Source organism: Chiloscyllium plagiosum, chromosome 9 (genome assembly GCF_004010195.1).
Source record: "Chiloscyllium plagiosum isolate BGI_BamShark_2017 chromosome 9, ASM401019v2, whole genome shotgun sequence".
NCBI lineage: Eukaryota > Metazoa > Chordata > Chondrichthyes > Orectolobiformes > Hemiscylliidae > Chiloscyllium > Chiloscyllium plagiosum.
The window spans coordinates 56683269-56697679 of record NC_057718.1 but is presented as its reverse complement, the minus strand read 5'-3'; the positions used below and the strand labels follow the sequence as shown (position 1 = coordinate 56697679).

The window sequence follows — 14411 nt, the reverse complement described above, 5'->3', positions numbered from 1 at the left end:
CATTAATGACAACCGACTTGACACTGACATTTTTTACAAACCCACCAACTCCCACAGCTACCTGGATTACACCTCTTCCCACCCTACCTCTTGCAAAAATGCCATCCCGTATTCCCAATTCCTCCGCCTCCACTGTATCTGCTCCCAGGAGGACCAGTTCCACCACAGAACACACCAGATGACCTCTTTCTTTAGAGACCGCAGTTTCCCTTCCCATGTGGTTAAAGGTGCCCTCCAACACATCTCGTACACATTCTGCCCTCAAACCCCACCCCTCCAACCGTAACAAGGACAGAACGCCCCTGGTGCTCACCTTCCACCCTACCAACCTTCGCATAAACCAAATCATCCGCCGACATTTCCGCCACCTCCAAAAAGACCCCATCACCAGGGATACATTTCTCTCCCCACTCCTTTCCGCCTTCTGCAAAGACCGTTCCCTCCGTGACCACCTGGTCAGGTCCACACCCCCCTACAACCCACCCTCCCGTCCTGGCACCTTCCCCTGCCACCGCAGGAACTGTAAAACCTGTGCCCACACCTCCTCCGTCACCTCCATCCAAGGCCCTAAAGGAACCTTCCACATCCATCAAAGTTTTACCTGCAAATCCACCGATATCATTTATTGTATCTGTTGCTCCTGATGCGGTCTCCTCTTCATTGGGGAGACTGGACGCCTCCTAGCAGAGTGCTTTAGGGAACATCTCCAGGACACCCGCACCAATCAACCACACCGCCCTGTGGCCCACATTTCAACTCCCTCTCCCACTCTGCCGAGGACATTGAGGTCCTGGGCCTCCTTCACTGCCGCTCCCTCACCACCAGACGCCTGGAGGAAGAACGCCTCATCTTCCGCCTCGGAACACTTCAACCCCAGGGCATCAATGTGGACTTCAACAGTTTCCTCATTTCCCCTTCCCCCACCTCACCCAAGTTCCAAACTCCCAGCTCAGCACTGTCCCATGACTTGTCCTACCTGCCTATCTTCTTTTTCGCCTATCCACTCCACCCGCTCCTGACCTATCACCTTCATTCCCTCCCCCACTCACCTATTGTACTCTATGCTACTTTCTCCCACCTCCACCCTCCTCTCACTTATCTCTCCACACTTCAGGCTCTCTGCCTGTATTCCTGAGGGCTTTTGCCCGAAAAGTCGATTTTACTGCTCCTGAGATGCTGCTTGAACTGCTGTGTTCTTCCAGCACCACTAATCCAGAATCCTATACCTGACACATGTCTCCTTCTTTTTCTTAACCAAACCCTCAATTTCTTTAGCCATCCAGCATTCCCTATACCTACCAGCCTTTCCTTTCACCCTAATAGGAATATGCTTTTGCTGGACTCCCTTTACCTCATTTCTGAAGGTTTCCCATTTTCCAGCTGTCCCTTTACCTGTGAACATCTGCCCCCAATCAGTTTTGAAAGTTCTTGCCTATTACTGTCACAATTGGCCTTTCTCCAATTTAGAGCTTCAACTTTTAGAAATGGTCTATCCTTTTCCATCACTACTTTAAATCTAATAGAATTATGATCGCTGGCCCCAAAGTGCTCCCCCACTGACACCTCAGTCACCTACCCTGCCTTATTTCCCAAGAGTAGGTCAAGTTTTATACCTTCTCTAGCAGGTACATTCACATACTGAATCAGAAAACTTGCTTGTATACACTTAACAAATTCTTCTCTATCTAAATCCTTAACACTTTGCAATCCCAGTCTATGTTTGGAAAGTTAAAATCCCCTACCATAACCACCCTATTATTCTTACAGATAACTCAGAGATCTCCTTACAAATATGTTTCTCAATTTTCCTCTGACTATTTAGGGGTCTATAATACAATCCCAATAAGGTGATCATCTCTTTCTTATTTCTCAGTTCCACCCAAAATAACTTCCCTGGATGTATTTCTGGGAATGTCCTCCCTCAGTACTCCTGTAATGCTATACCTTACCAAAAAGGCCGCTCCCCCTCCTCGCTTGCCTCCCTTCTTTCCTTCCTGTAGTATTTGTGTCCTGGAACATTAAGCTACCAGTCCTGTCCATCAATGTAGTTCCAAGATGGAGGAAGGGAAAAATTTCTGGTTGTAATAGCTGCTCATTTTTTGAGGTATTTTAGGTGTTGGAGATAATTTCCTCAAATTCCAGGAACAGCAATTACTGAGTTATCTGCTGTTGCATTGTTTTGGGACTTTGGAGAAAAATAAAAGTCAAAACAACAGTACTTTGGAGAGGAACAGACAAAGGAAGCACATGGTGAGGTCAGTGCAGAAGCGAGAGAGAGAGAGACAGGAAAAAAAAACTGACACAGCAGTGAACCTTCACAGTTACTGCCTTTGCTGTTTGAATTCATGTATCGCTGGACATCGGAGTGAGTCTGGGCAAATTAACAAACAGTGAAATTCAAAACTAATCTTGGAGGAACCTGTTTGGGAGAGATCACAGCACAGAACAGTAAATATTTAAGCGTGGTCTTACATTAAGTCTGCAGTAGTGAGTAGAGTGAGTTCTTTCTTAATTATTTGTTTTATTGAGATATGTCTCTTGATTAAACGTAAAACATAAGCCATAACTATTAATTTAACCTGGAGCAGTGTTTTGTAGAGAAATAAGATGGGGCTATTTTCTGGGTCTGTAGATTATGAAGGAGCAAAAAATGGCCTTTAGTAGAGTGATATGCTGCTCTTGTCGGACGTGGGAGTTTAGGGAGAGTTTATGGGTTACTGAGGAGTATATCTCCAATAAATGCCATAGGTTGCGAATCCTATCGGATCAAATGGATCGACTGGCACCATTTACACCCACCCACCACAACCAGCACCTTCCCGTGCCACCACACGTCCAAGGCCTCAAAGGATATTTTACATCCAGCAAAGATGTTCCTGCACATCCAACCACCTAATCTACTGCGTCTGTTGCTTTCGATATTGTCTCCTCTACATTGGGGAGACAGGAGTCCAACACACGGAGCATTTCGGGGAACATCTGTGGGACACACACACCAAAAAACCCTACTGCCCTGTGACCAACCACTTCAACTGCACCTCCTACACACCCAAGGACTTGCAAGTCCTGGACCTCCTCCATTACCAAATCAAATCCACCCGCTAGCTGGAGGAAAAATGCCTCATCTTCAGGGTTGGGACCCTTCAACCACACGGCATCAACATTGACTTCATCAGTTTCCAAATCTTCCCTCTCTCTCCCACCCCCCCGCCACAACCTCATCCAAGATCCAACCCTCCAACTCAGCAATGCCCTCTTGACTTCTCCTACCTGGCCAGCTTCCTTCCTATCTATCTGTTCCACCCTCCCTACTGACCTATCACAATTACCCTCCCCCACCCTAGAGTCTTCCCAGCTACCTTCACTCCCTCGCCCCCACCCCCACCCCACCCCACAATAACCTCACCCCAACTCCCTATTTATCCTCAGCCCTTAGCCCTCCACATTCCCAATGAAGGACTTATGCTCGAAACGTTGACTCTTCTGATCCTCGGATGCTGCTTGACCTGCTGAACTTTTCCAGCGCCACACATACACTTCCCCGCTCCCAATCCTACCTATTTTGTATCATCAGCACTTGAAAATATTACATTTGATTCCATAATCCAAATCATTGATAGAGATTGAGAATAACTGGAGTTCAAGCACTGATCCCTGCAGTATCCCATTGACACTGCCTTCCCCTCTAAAAAGATCTCTTTATTCCAAATCTTTGTCTCCTGCACCCATCCTGTTCTCACACCATTTCAGTATATTACCATCAGTCCCAGGGACTTTGATTTTCCACACTTATCTCTTACATGGAAATTTATAATAGCTGTCTGATTATCCAAATATGCCACATCCATCTGTTCTCGCTCATTAATTTTATTAGTTATGTCTTCAAAAGCTTTCAGTAAATTGATCTAACATGATTTCCCTTTCATAAATTCATGTTAAGTTTGTGTTTTCCCGTTGGTATTATCTAAGTATCCTGTTAGCACATCCTTTATAATGACTTCATATTTTCCGACTTCTGATGTTAGGCTAACTGTTCTGTAATGTTGGGCGGCACGGTGGCACAGTGGTTAGCACTGCTGCCTCACAGCGCCATGAGACCCGGGTTCAATTCCCGACTCAGGCGACTGACTGTGTGGAGTTTGCACATTCTCCCCGTGTCTGCGTGGGTTTCCTCCGGGTGCTCCGGTTTCCTCCCACAGTCCAAAGATGTGCAGGTCAAGTGAATTGGCCATGCTAAATTGCCAGTAGTGTTAGGTAAGGGGTAAATGTCGGGGTATGGGTGGGTTTCGCTTCGGCGGGTCAGTGTGGACTTGTTGGGCCGAAGGGCCTGTTTCCACACTGTAAGTAATCTAATCTAATCTAATGTCCTGTTTTGTCTTTCCTCCTTTAAATAATTACAAAAGCCACCCTCCAAACTGTCAGGACTGTTCCAGAGTCTACAAAATGTTTGAAGCAGCTACTATTTCCACGGTCACATCCTTTAATACTCTGGAATGTAGATTATCAGGTCTTGGGGATTTAACAAGTTCCAGTCCCATTAATTTCTCCAGCATTTTTTTAAACTGATACTAACTTCCATAAAATTCTCCTTCCCAATAGAGCTTTGTTTCCCGAGTATTCTAGGAAGTTATTTGTGTCTTCTGTCAATACAGAACCCAATAAGTTGTTTAATGGTTGTGCCATATCCTTTTTTTTAGTATCAGTTATCTTATTTCAGACTGTAAGGGGTTAACATGTCTTCTCTAATTACTTTCCTTTTATGTACAGAAAGAAACCCTTATAATCCACTTTTACAATGCTTACAAGTTTACTGTCAAACTCCATTTTTCCTTTCAGTCAATTTCTTGGCCCTCCTTTGCTGAATTCTAAACAGCTCCTAGTCCTTAGGCTTGCTATACTTTACATTTGAAACATTCACAACAGCAACAGGCCATTCTATCTTTTGAATCTGTTCCGCCATTTACCAAGATAATGGTTGTTCTGATTACAACCTTAAATGCACATTCCTGCCTATTCCTGATAATCTTTCAGCCCCTTGTTTAACAAGAATATGTCTACCTCCACCTTAAAAATATTCAAGGACTCTTCCACAACCTTTTCAGAAGAGAGCTTCAAAAGCTCGTGACCTTGTGAGAGAGATTCTCCTAATCTCTATTTTAAGCCTGATTTTTAAACATTGATCCCCTAGTGCTAAATTCTCCCATAAGAGGAAATATCCTCTCTATAGCTACCCTGTCAAGACCCATCATGTGCAAGACTAACCTAATTTACAAAATTCCATACCAAGACTGCACGAAACACTATATAGGACAAAGAGTAAGACAACTAGCAATCCGCATGCATGAACACCAATAAGCCACTAAATGCCACGACCAGCTATCCCTAGTAGCCATACACACAGATGACAAGGACCACAAATTCAACTGAGACAACACAATGAGCATATGACAACTTAAACAGAGGACAGCCAGAGAATTTCTAAAAGCATGGCACTCATCCACGGACTCCATCAACAAATACATAGACCTAGACCCAATATACCGGCCACTACAACAAACTACTGGAACTGGCAATTGAAAGCAGAAGGAATGAAACCAAATAAATTCCTGAAGACACAGTACAGCAGCGCTTCATTGGAGGCTTCAAAGCACTGGAGATGTCAACTAGACAGGGACGAAACGTCTGCAAATCAACTTCGCAGCTTGGCAAATGTACCTACAACCACAGCAACTAGAACCTGAGCTACAAATCTTTACGCAAACCTTGAGGCAAATATAATTTTGACATTTATTGATAGGCAATTGGAGATAAAAGTCTTGTTACAATGGTAGAAGGTGTTGGTGAGGCCACACCTAGAGTACTGAGTCCGTGTAAAAACAGGACAAACTGACATTAGAGGCTGTTCAAAAGTGACCCCTGAGTTGAAGAGATTGACTTATCAAAAACAGCTAAGTAGGTTTAGCCTTTATTTGTTTGAATGTGGGGTCATTGCATTGAATCATGCAAGATTCCGAGGGGACTTGACAGATTAGATGGAGAAAAAATGTCCACTAGTGGGATAATGTCAATCTAGGGGACATATTCGATGGGAAACTCTTATTTAAAAATAAGATATCTAGAATTCTCCATCCCCAGAGAGTTGTGCAGGGAAGATCATAATCTATTTAAAGAGGAGACAGATTTTTTATAAATTTTAGGGAGTTGATGGCTTTGATGAGCTGGCACAAAAGAGGAACGAAATCTGGTGCAATTCGACCATGATCTTTTTGAATGGATGGACAGGTTTGCAGGGCCAAATAGCCTCCTCTATTTTTCTTATGTTCTTACATGAGACCATCAGGTCAGAACAAAGAAAACTGGAAGAAGATAAAAATAACAATTCTTTATTGAATATACATGTCCTTTGACACAAGATGAATTGGTGGCACAAATAGAAATAAATCGGTATGACATAATAGACATTGGAATGAAAAAGATCTAGGACCTAAGTATTCACTATACTTGATGTTTCAGAAGGTTAGGCAGAAAGTAAAATAGCTGAGAAAGCTCAGCTAACTATGTATTTGCGATAACTGCAGTATCGAGAAGTGATCTTGTCTTGGAAAATCAAAATGTAAAGTCACTTAAAGCAAGGGAAATGTCACTGATGGGAGTAGTCTATAGACCCCCTAACAACAGCTGCTTTGTAGGATAGAGTATAAACCAAGAAACAATGGGGGCTTTTAAGAAAAATACTTTGAACATTATGGGAGATGTCAATTTTCATAAAGGTAAGATTGACTATATGGGCAAAGGTAGCCATAAGGACAGGTCCACAAGAGTATATATCGGACAGTTTCTTAAGTTGCAGAACTGACAGGACGTGATATTTTTGATTCAGTCATGTGTAATGAGTCTGGGTAATTAATTGTCTCATAGTAAAGGATTTTCTAGGGAAGAGTAGTAATAGTATGACAAAAGTTCACATTCAGTTTGAAAATAAGAAGTGGCAGGTGAAACCTAGTACCTTAACTTTGTAACTGCCTATATTTAAATATGAGGACAGATTTAGCTAAAGTGATCTGGGAAAATAGTTTTAAAAGATAAAACAATATTTTATCAGTGGTAAATGTTAAAGAAAAGATTCCTAATTTTCAATGAAGATCCAAGTATCTATCTGGAAAGAAAGTAAACAAATCCAGGGGTACAGTTTTAATTATAATTTGAAGTACATGAGATGTTTGTGGCAGAAAAGGCAGACAAAACTTGTGTTCTGTCTCTTTCTATGACTTGATTTTCCAGGAACAGTTCGCCAGCCTGTATGTTTAAGGGGCTCTACTGTGTAACAAGCTTAGATGAGCAGGAGAGTCCTGCTCCTACTAACTGCCGTAGCAATTGGAAGGATTTATAGTTTGATAATTTACTTGTTTGGTCACATTATGAATGCTATTCCTTGCACCACAGTACCACCTCAACATAGGTTCACAAAGTCATAAAAATTCAAGTAATGTACTGGGATTCTTCCTCAGAGGAATAAAACTGAAAGGCTGTGCTAAACATATGAGTACTGTGTACAGTACCCAAAATTTTCTTTTCAGGAATGCTTTGAATGTTGCAATGAATAACATGAGCTCTGGTCTACAGAAATAAGTTTCCTCAGGTTTCACCATGTTAGGATATCCGATGAAGACTACTACATAGTGGTTATTACTGTCTTTGAAAGTAAATTAAAACTGAGAGAGATGTATAGTGTGTAGCTGCATCAATATCGCTTTCACACTGTCACAAAAGAGTCATTATTACTAATGTTCTCCACCTATCCACATTTTCCTTCAGTGGTTATTAGGTGCTAGTGCTCAAACAACAGGTATTAGTAAATGAATCCTAATGGCGGAATCTTCCAGGTCTGCCTCAAACACTTCGAAGGGAAGTTAAGGATCCTTAATTGGGACGGATGCAAAGAAAGAAAAGCAGTGGACAGCAGCTATGGAAATATTAAGAAAGAAAATTAATATATGGAAACTAGAATTAGAAATGTAAAAAAAAACAGAGTCATCGAGTCAGACAACTTGGAAACAGATCATTCGGTCCAACCAGTCCATGCTGATCATAATCCCAAATGAAACTTGTCCCACCTGCCTTTTCTTGGCCCATGTCCCTCTAAGCATTTCTTATTCATGTACTTATCGAAACATGTTTAAAATTTTGAGACTGTACCCATATCCACCACTTCCTCTGTAAGTCCATTTCACACACGAACCACTCTGTGTTTAAAACAACAAAAAGCCCCTTGTTCTTTTTAGATCTTTCTCTTCTCACCTTAAAAATATGCCCTGTTGTCTTGAAATCTCCCACCTAGGGAAAAAGATTCCAGCCATTCACCTTATCATACCCCTCCATAAGATTACCCCTCAACCTCTATGCTCTAGTGAAAAGTCCCAACCTATCCAGTCTCTCCTTATAACTCAAACTCTTCGTTCCTGACAACATCCTGGTGAATATGGAGCTGAGATTGTGATGCTGGAAAAGCACAGCAGGTCAGGCAGCATCCGAGGAGCAGGAGAATTGAAGTTTTGGGCACAAGCCCTTCATCAGAAATGAAGGGCTCATGCCTGAAACATCGATTCTCCTGTTATTCGAATGCTGCCTGACCTGCTGTGTATTTCCAACACCACAATCCCGACTCTGATCTCCAGCATCTGCAGTCCTCACTTTCTCCTAACATCCTGGTGAATCTCTTCCGAGCCCTCTTTAGCTTAATAATATCTTTCCTAAAACAGTGTGACCAGAACTGCAGGTGGTACACCAAAAGTGATCCAATCAACATCCTGTACAACCTCAACATAATGTCCCAACTCTTATATTCAAAGGTCTGAGCAATGAAGGCAAGTGTGCTAAACATCACCTTAACCACCCTAGCTATAGGTGATACTTCAAAAAATTATTTACCTGAATCCCTAGGTCTCTCAGTTCTATGATTTATTCCTGATGAAGGGCTTTTGCCTGAAACGTCGATTTCGCTGCTCCTTGGATGCTGCCTGAACTGCTGTGCTCTTCCAGCACCACTAATCCAGAATCTGGTTTCCAGCATCTGCAGTCATTGTTTTTACCTCTCTGTTCTATGACACTACCCAAGGCCCTACTTTTAATTGCAAAGTCCTGCCTTTGTCTGTTTTACCAAAATGCAATACCTCGCATTTATCCAAATAAATCTCCATCCTCCAGCGCATTGACCCAATTGATCAAGGTCTGTTTATAATCTTAGATAAACCTTCACTGTCTATTATATCATCCATCTTAGTGTCATCTGCAAACTTACTAATATGCCTTCAATATTTTCATCTAAATCATTTCCATAACTGACAAATAAAAGTAGACCCAGCATCAATTCCTAAGACCATAAGACATAGGTGTGGAAGCAAGGCCATTTGGCCCATGGAGTCCACTCCGCCATTTAATCATGGCTGATGGACGTTTCACTTTCACTGATCCTCACTCTTCCCTGTAGCCCTTAATTCCTTGCGAGGTCAAGAATTTATCAATTTCTCCCTTGAAGGCAGCCAACGTCCTGGCCTCCACTGCGCTCTGTGCCAATGAATTCCACAGGCCCATCACTCTCTGGCTGAAGAAGTGTCTCATCATTTCCGTTCTAAATTGACCCCGTCTAATTTTAAGGCTGTGCCCATGGGTCCTAGTCTCCCCGCATAATGGCAACATCTTCCCAGCGTCCACCCTTTCTAAGCCATGCATTACCCTGTGGAATATCGGATATGTGGCAACATTAATATAAGTCTAAAATGGTGCAGTTGAAGCAGGTGGCATCAAAGATTACTGCACGTCCTGGTAAGAAGAGTCTGAGTCATAATTTGAAATCACTTTAGGATGTTTCATGTCATTTGAAAAAATGCTAGCCAAATTAATTGGGCTAAAGAGCAATGGCCATTGCAAATGCAAAGTAGGTTGACAGGTAAAATGCATGAAATTTATGCTTTGCTGTTGGAGTTTCTTGGAGTTATGGCCTAAAAAGAAAACTATATTTGTTATATACAAGTTAGTGCCCGAAACATATAAGCCTAGGTTCCAGAATTTAAGGAAACTGCCTGGTTAAACCTATGTTGAATTCAAACTGTTCACCAAAGTAATTTTGACAGGTGGATACAAACTTTTCAAGTTGAAACCACGTATGAAGCTCTTAGAGAGGTTATTCTCTTTGAGGAATTTAAAAACTGACTACTTTTCATCATAAGAACCCAAGTTGAGGACCAAGGGCTTTCAAGAGCCAGACAGGCACAATTAATGGCTGATGATTTTGAACTAATCCATAAGACCAAACCTTCCTTCTGCCTTCTGCCACCCCTATCCATTCGAAAATAATAGAAAATGGATGGATGAAAGGAAAGCAAGTAGCCAAGGTAGGATGTGGATAACTCGGAATGCCCTATGGACTTTTCCTCAAATCAGAAGGAAAAGTAATGAGGCTGGTAGTGAGAATCAGAAGCTGAAGTGCTTCCATTGTAACAAGGTGGAGAACACTCACTGAAATATTAGAAGTTGAGGGAAAACCCATGGGATTTATGGGGTTCATAAGAATGAGTCCAAAAAGGAAACAAAGAAATTTCCATGGATCAGATTGTCACTTTAACTGCAACCAAGAGACTGAAGGTAGATACTGCTATGAGTATAGAAGAAGAAATATGAAAGATGGTTATCTAAAGAGAAGAAAACTCCAAAGAAACTTTGGGACTGGTGTTAGCTCTTCAACACTTCAAAATGTGTACCCAACACATTGGATGTTCTCATTGGAAAGAAGAAGGCTAAGGGGGGATTTGATAGAGACATACAAGATGATCAGAGGATTAGATAAGGTAGACAGAGAAAGACTTTTTCCTAGGATAATGACGTCAGTGTGTACGAGAGGGCATAACTACAAATGGAGGGGTGATAGATTTAAGACAGATGTCAGAGGCAAGTTCTTTACGCAGAGAGTGGTAAGGGCGTGGAATGCCCTACTTGCTAAGGTAGTCAACTCAGCCGCATTAGGAAGATTTAAACAATCCTTAGATAAGCACATGGATGATTTTGGGATAGTGTAGGGGGACGAGCTGAGAATAGTTCGTGGGTCGGTGCAACATTGAGGGCCGAAGGGCCTGTTCTGTACTGTATTCTATGTTCGGTGTTCTAACACAATAACAAGGATCATAATCCACTACCCTTCATTGAAAAGCTTTTAAAAATTTGAATGTGAGACTATTGATGGAGTCTTATTATGATCATTTAATGAAAAAGTTATTTATGGAACAAGAAAAGAGAATGTGATTATGGATGCATTGTCCCAAATGTGAAATGTGGAGGTAAATGAAATATTTTAAAAACATTTAAGATGTATACGGTTTCCTTATGGGGAAGAAGGGATAAATGGATATAAGTCCTGTGTTTTGTTATTTGTAGATTCTATGTTTTGTAATGAAACGCATTTTTGAAAGGCCATTCCATACACTTATTGAATATTTTTTCATGTATTTTTATTTTTGTGTTATTTTAAAATTTATTGACCGAAATGTTTAAAACCAATGATTTCCAACAATGGCTGCATGTCTTGAAAGGAAATAATTTGATACCTATTGTGAACACTGTGTTGCTGCCGGTTCCAGCAATGTGCAGGCAAACTAGAGCTGACTGGTTGTTTACAAGTAACGCTGATTGATTGTCACTTAGCTGAACAGCTTGGGCTGTGAACAAGAAGGAGCGAAGCTAGTCAGGCTAGAAGAGAAATCAGAAAGCCTGCAAAAACGAAAAACATTCTCTCCTAACCCTCTGCAATAAATCACTTTAAGCCTGAGAAAACCAACTTATCTTTCCATCAGATGCTACAAGTTGTGATTTTGAGTTGGACAAATCAGAGACCGTTTATAAGTAAACTCTGTCCCTCTTGCAAACCAGTGGAAGCATTCAGAAAAAACAAGGTTGAGCAGAAACCTTCAGAATCAGGAAGAAACACCCAACAGAATTTGTGAACAAAGTCTACGAAACTATTTTTCCAGTTTCCCCTCCACCTGTGTATTCTATTTTTCCATTTAAATTTGTCTGTGTGTGTGTGTGTGTGTGTGTAAAGGATAACAACTGTAAATTTGTACAGCTTACTTAATTGAATACCTGTAGAATATAATTACCTATAATATATTAGCCCTTGTGTGATGATGCTGCTCCTTTAACAAGGTGATGTTGTCCTTGGTTTTATTTTCCAAAGGGGTCGTAAAGGCAGAGGTTCTGATATGTCTGTGTTTATCTACTTGAGAAAGCTTTTTTTATAAAACACGTGTACAATAAAAAGGGGGTGGCCAGTTCTCCCAATTCAGGGTTTGGTTTGATTTTGGTTTTAGTCAGCTTTTTTGTTTGCAGCTGCTGGTCAAGTTTAAGCTGGGAACCCAGAGAAGCTTCTGGGGACCCAAAGAAGCAGTTCCATACTGATGCTCTCTCTCTTTCACTCTCTCTCACTCCCTCTCTCTCTCTCTCACACACACTCTCTCTGTCTCCCCCATTCCTCTCTCTGACACCTATCTGTAAGAACCTGTGTTTGATTTACCATTTTTTTGCTAAGGGGTGTTTATGGGAATCTTACAAGTGTTTGAAACACCATCATTAAGTTGCAATAGAGTTGATTTGGGTTTTCAGATAAGTTATGTTAGTCTATATTCTGTTCTCATTTGTTCAATTATAAATAAATTCTGTTTTGTTTAAAACAGTGGTTAGGCCAGCTGTAGAAACCATGTCTTGTTTTCTGTCAACCTAAGAAACCGATAATTTGCGTAGTTTGTGCATTTCTTTAAAAAATGTAACTTTAGTGACAACTTCAGTAAGAGCAGTGCCTGATTTCCACCATAGTACTCCAGTGAATTATGACAGGACTAAGTGAAATGAACTTGAAAATTAGCAAAAGCTGCATTGACAAAAATGTAGTTCCCTTGTTCACATATTTTTTAAATAAATAACAAAAAGAAGTTCTTTTAGATTAGGTTTTAACTCTTTAAAATTACTCACTGAAAATGTAATTCTCAGGTGTTGCTTCAAATGAAGATTTGCTAGCTCATGGACCTAACTTCGAAAATTGTAGCACTGGTTCAAGAAGTCGAGGTAACCATTATGTAGATATAGCGTTTAAAATAAGTTGCATCATATTACATTTGTCTTTGTGGTATTATGTTTGGCTTGCATTTGACATGATTTTTTGATTGATTTTCACAAACTTTATTGCTCTGTTGTGTTTTTGTTTTTATAATACCTTCACTGTTCTTGATTGCTGAATTGCTTTGCCAAGCATTTTCCAACTTTTATGTATTCTATTGTGACATCCATTTCGACAAAACACCAACCAATTAACGTTAGATTCTGAAATAGTCAACAGAGCTGGTTTATCCTGTTTTCTCACAGCAAGTATAAGCTATAACAGTATAAGAATTTATAGCAAGACTGATTATAAAAAGTAACTAAACTTCAAACCAAATTACTTACATTTAAATTAATGTATCCTTTATTTTGAAAGTCTATTAAAAATATTTTTAATGCATTTTTTAACCGTAAGCTAAAACAGTCAGCTGTTTAATGATTTAACTAATCACATTAATAGAAATAATTTAATCAATCTGTGGTTGAAGTGTCAGTACATTTAGAACAAACTTCAAATATTTTGCAATATAATTTTAATTAGATGTTACTTGTGGACTGAGGAGTTATGACATCTTTGTTCGAGTATTTATATTTCCATTTTTCCAAGGTTTTAGTCAGATACGTCCCATATGAAATACAGGGTGGAATCCTCTCGGCTGAACAGAGGAAGCTTTGAAAATTGAACCGGAAGCAGGTTTGCAAATGAGGGGTCAGATCAGCAGCCCGACGTGTTCCAGCCTCCATGAAATTTTGCTAGAAATGGAAGACTGTGTGGCCATCAGAGCCAGACACCCATGTATGCAACAACAGATATTAACCTATCTGTAGTGGGGAGAGGGGTCCTTTCCATATGAGAAAGATGGTGACTGTTGAAGTACACTGCTGGGAGAATCTTAAGCTGTGGTGAGAAATCTGAGAGAATCATACAAGAATTCCAGTGAGCTTTTCTTGGCATCGGGTGCACCAACTTGCATTTTTTTATTGTCTAAGGCATTGAGATGCGATTCTTGCTTTACAAATGCAAAGTGTCTTTTAACCAGGATTATTACTTGTTATTGTCCTCATTAACACCAAATTTTACTTAATTAATATGCAGCTTTCTATTCTATCACCCATTGAATAGAAACAAAACACCAAGAACTCCCAATATGAAAGTCTTGGGTATCTGCGACTCCAGCTCACTGCATGCTCCTCGGACCACTACCTTGGACACCTGGTATTAATTTCTCAGACACAGTCCCTGGCACTGGTAACTCTCAACTCCCATC

General features: G+C 40.7%; 1 protein-coding gene across 11 annotated transcripts in view; it reads left to right on the top strand.

The window, feature by feature from the left end:
- Positions 1 to 14411, top strand: part of LOC122552880 (girdin-like) — a 402403-nt gene that overhangs the window by 350449 nt on the left and 37543 nt on the right. For 10 of the 11 annotated variants that reach the window (XM_043696008.1, XM_043696001.1, XM_043696009.1 and 7 more), the window contains one exon: positions 13036 to 13110. The exons of the other annotated variant lie outside the window; for it this stretch is intronic. In XM_043696008.1, the coding sequence (XP_043551943.1) occupies positions 13036 to 13110 (75 nt within the window). The remainder of the gene's footprint in view (positions 1 to 13035; positions 13111 to 14411) is intronic. 11 annotated transcript variants of the gene reach the window in all.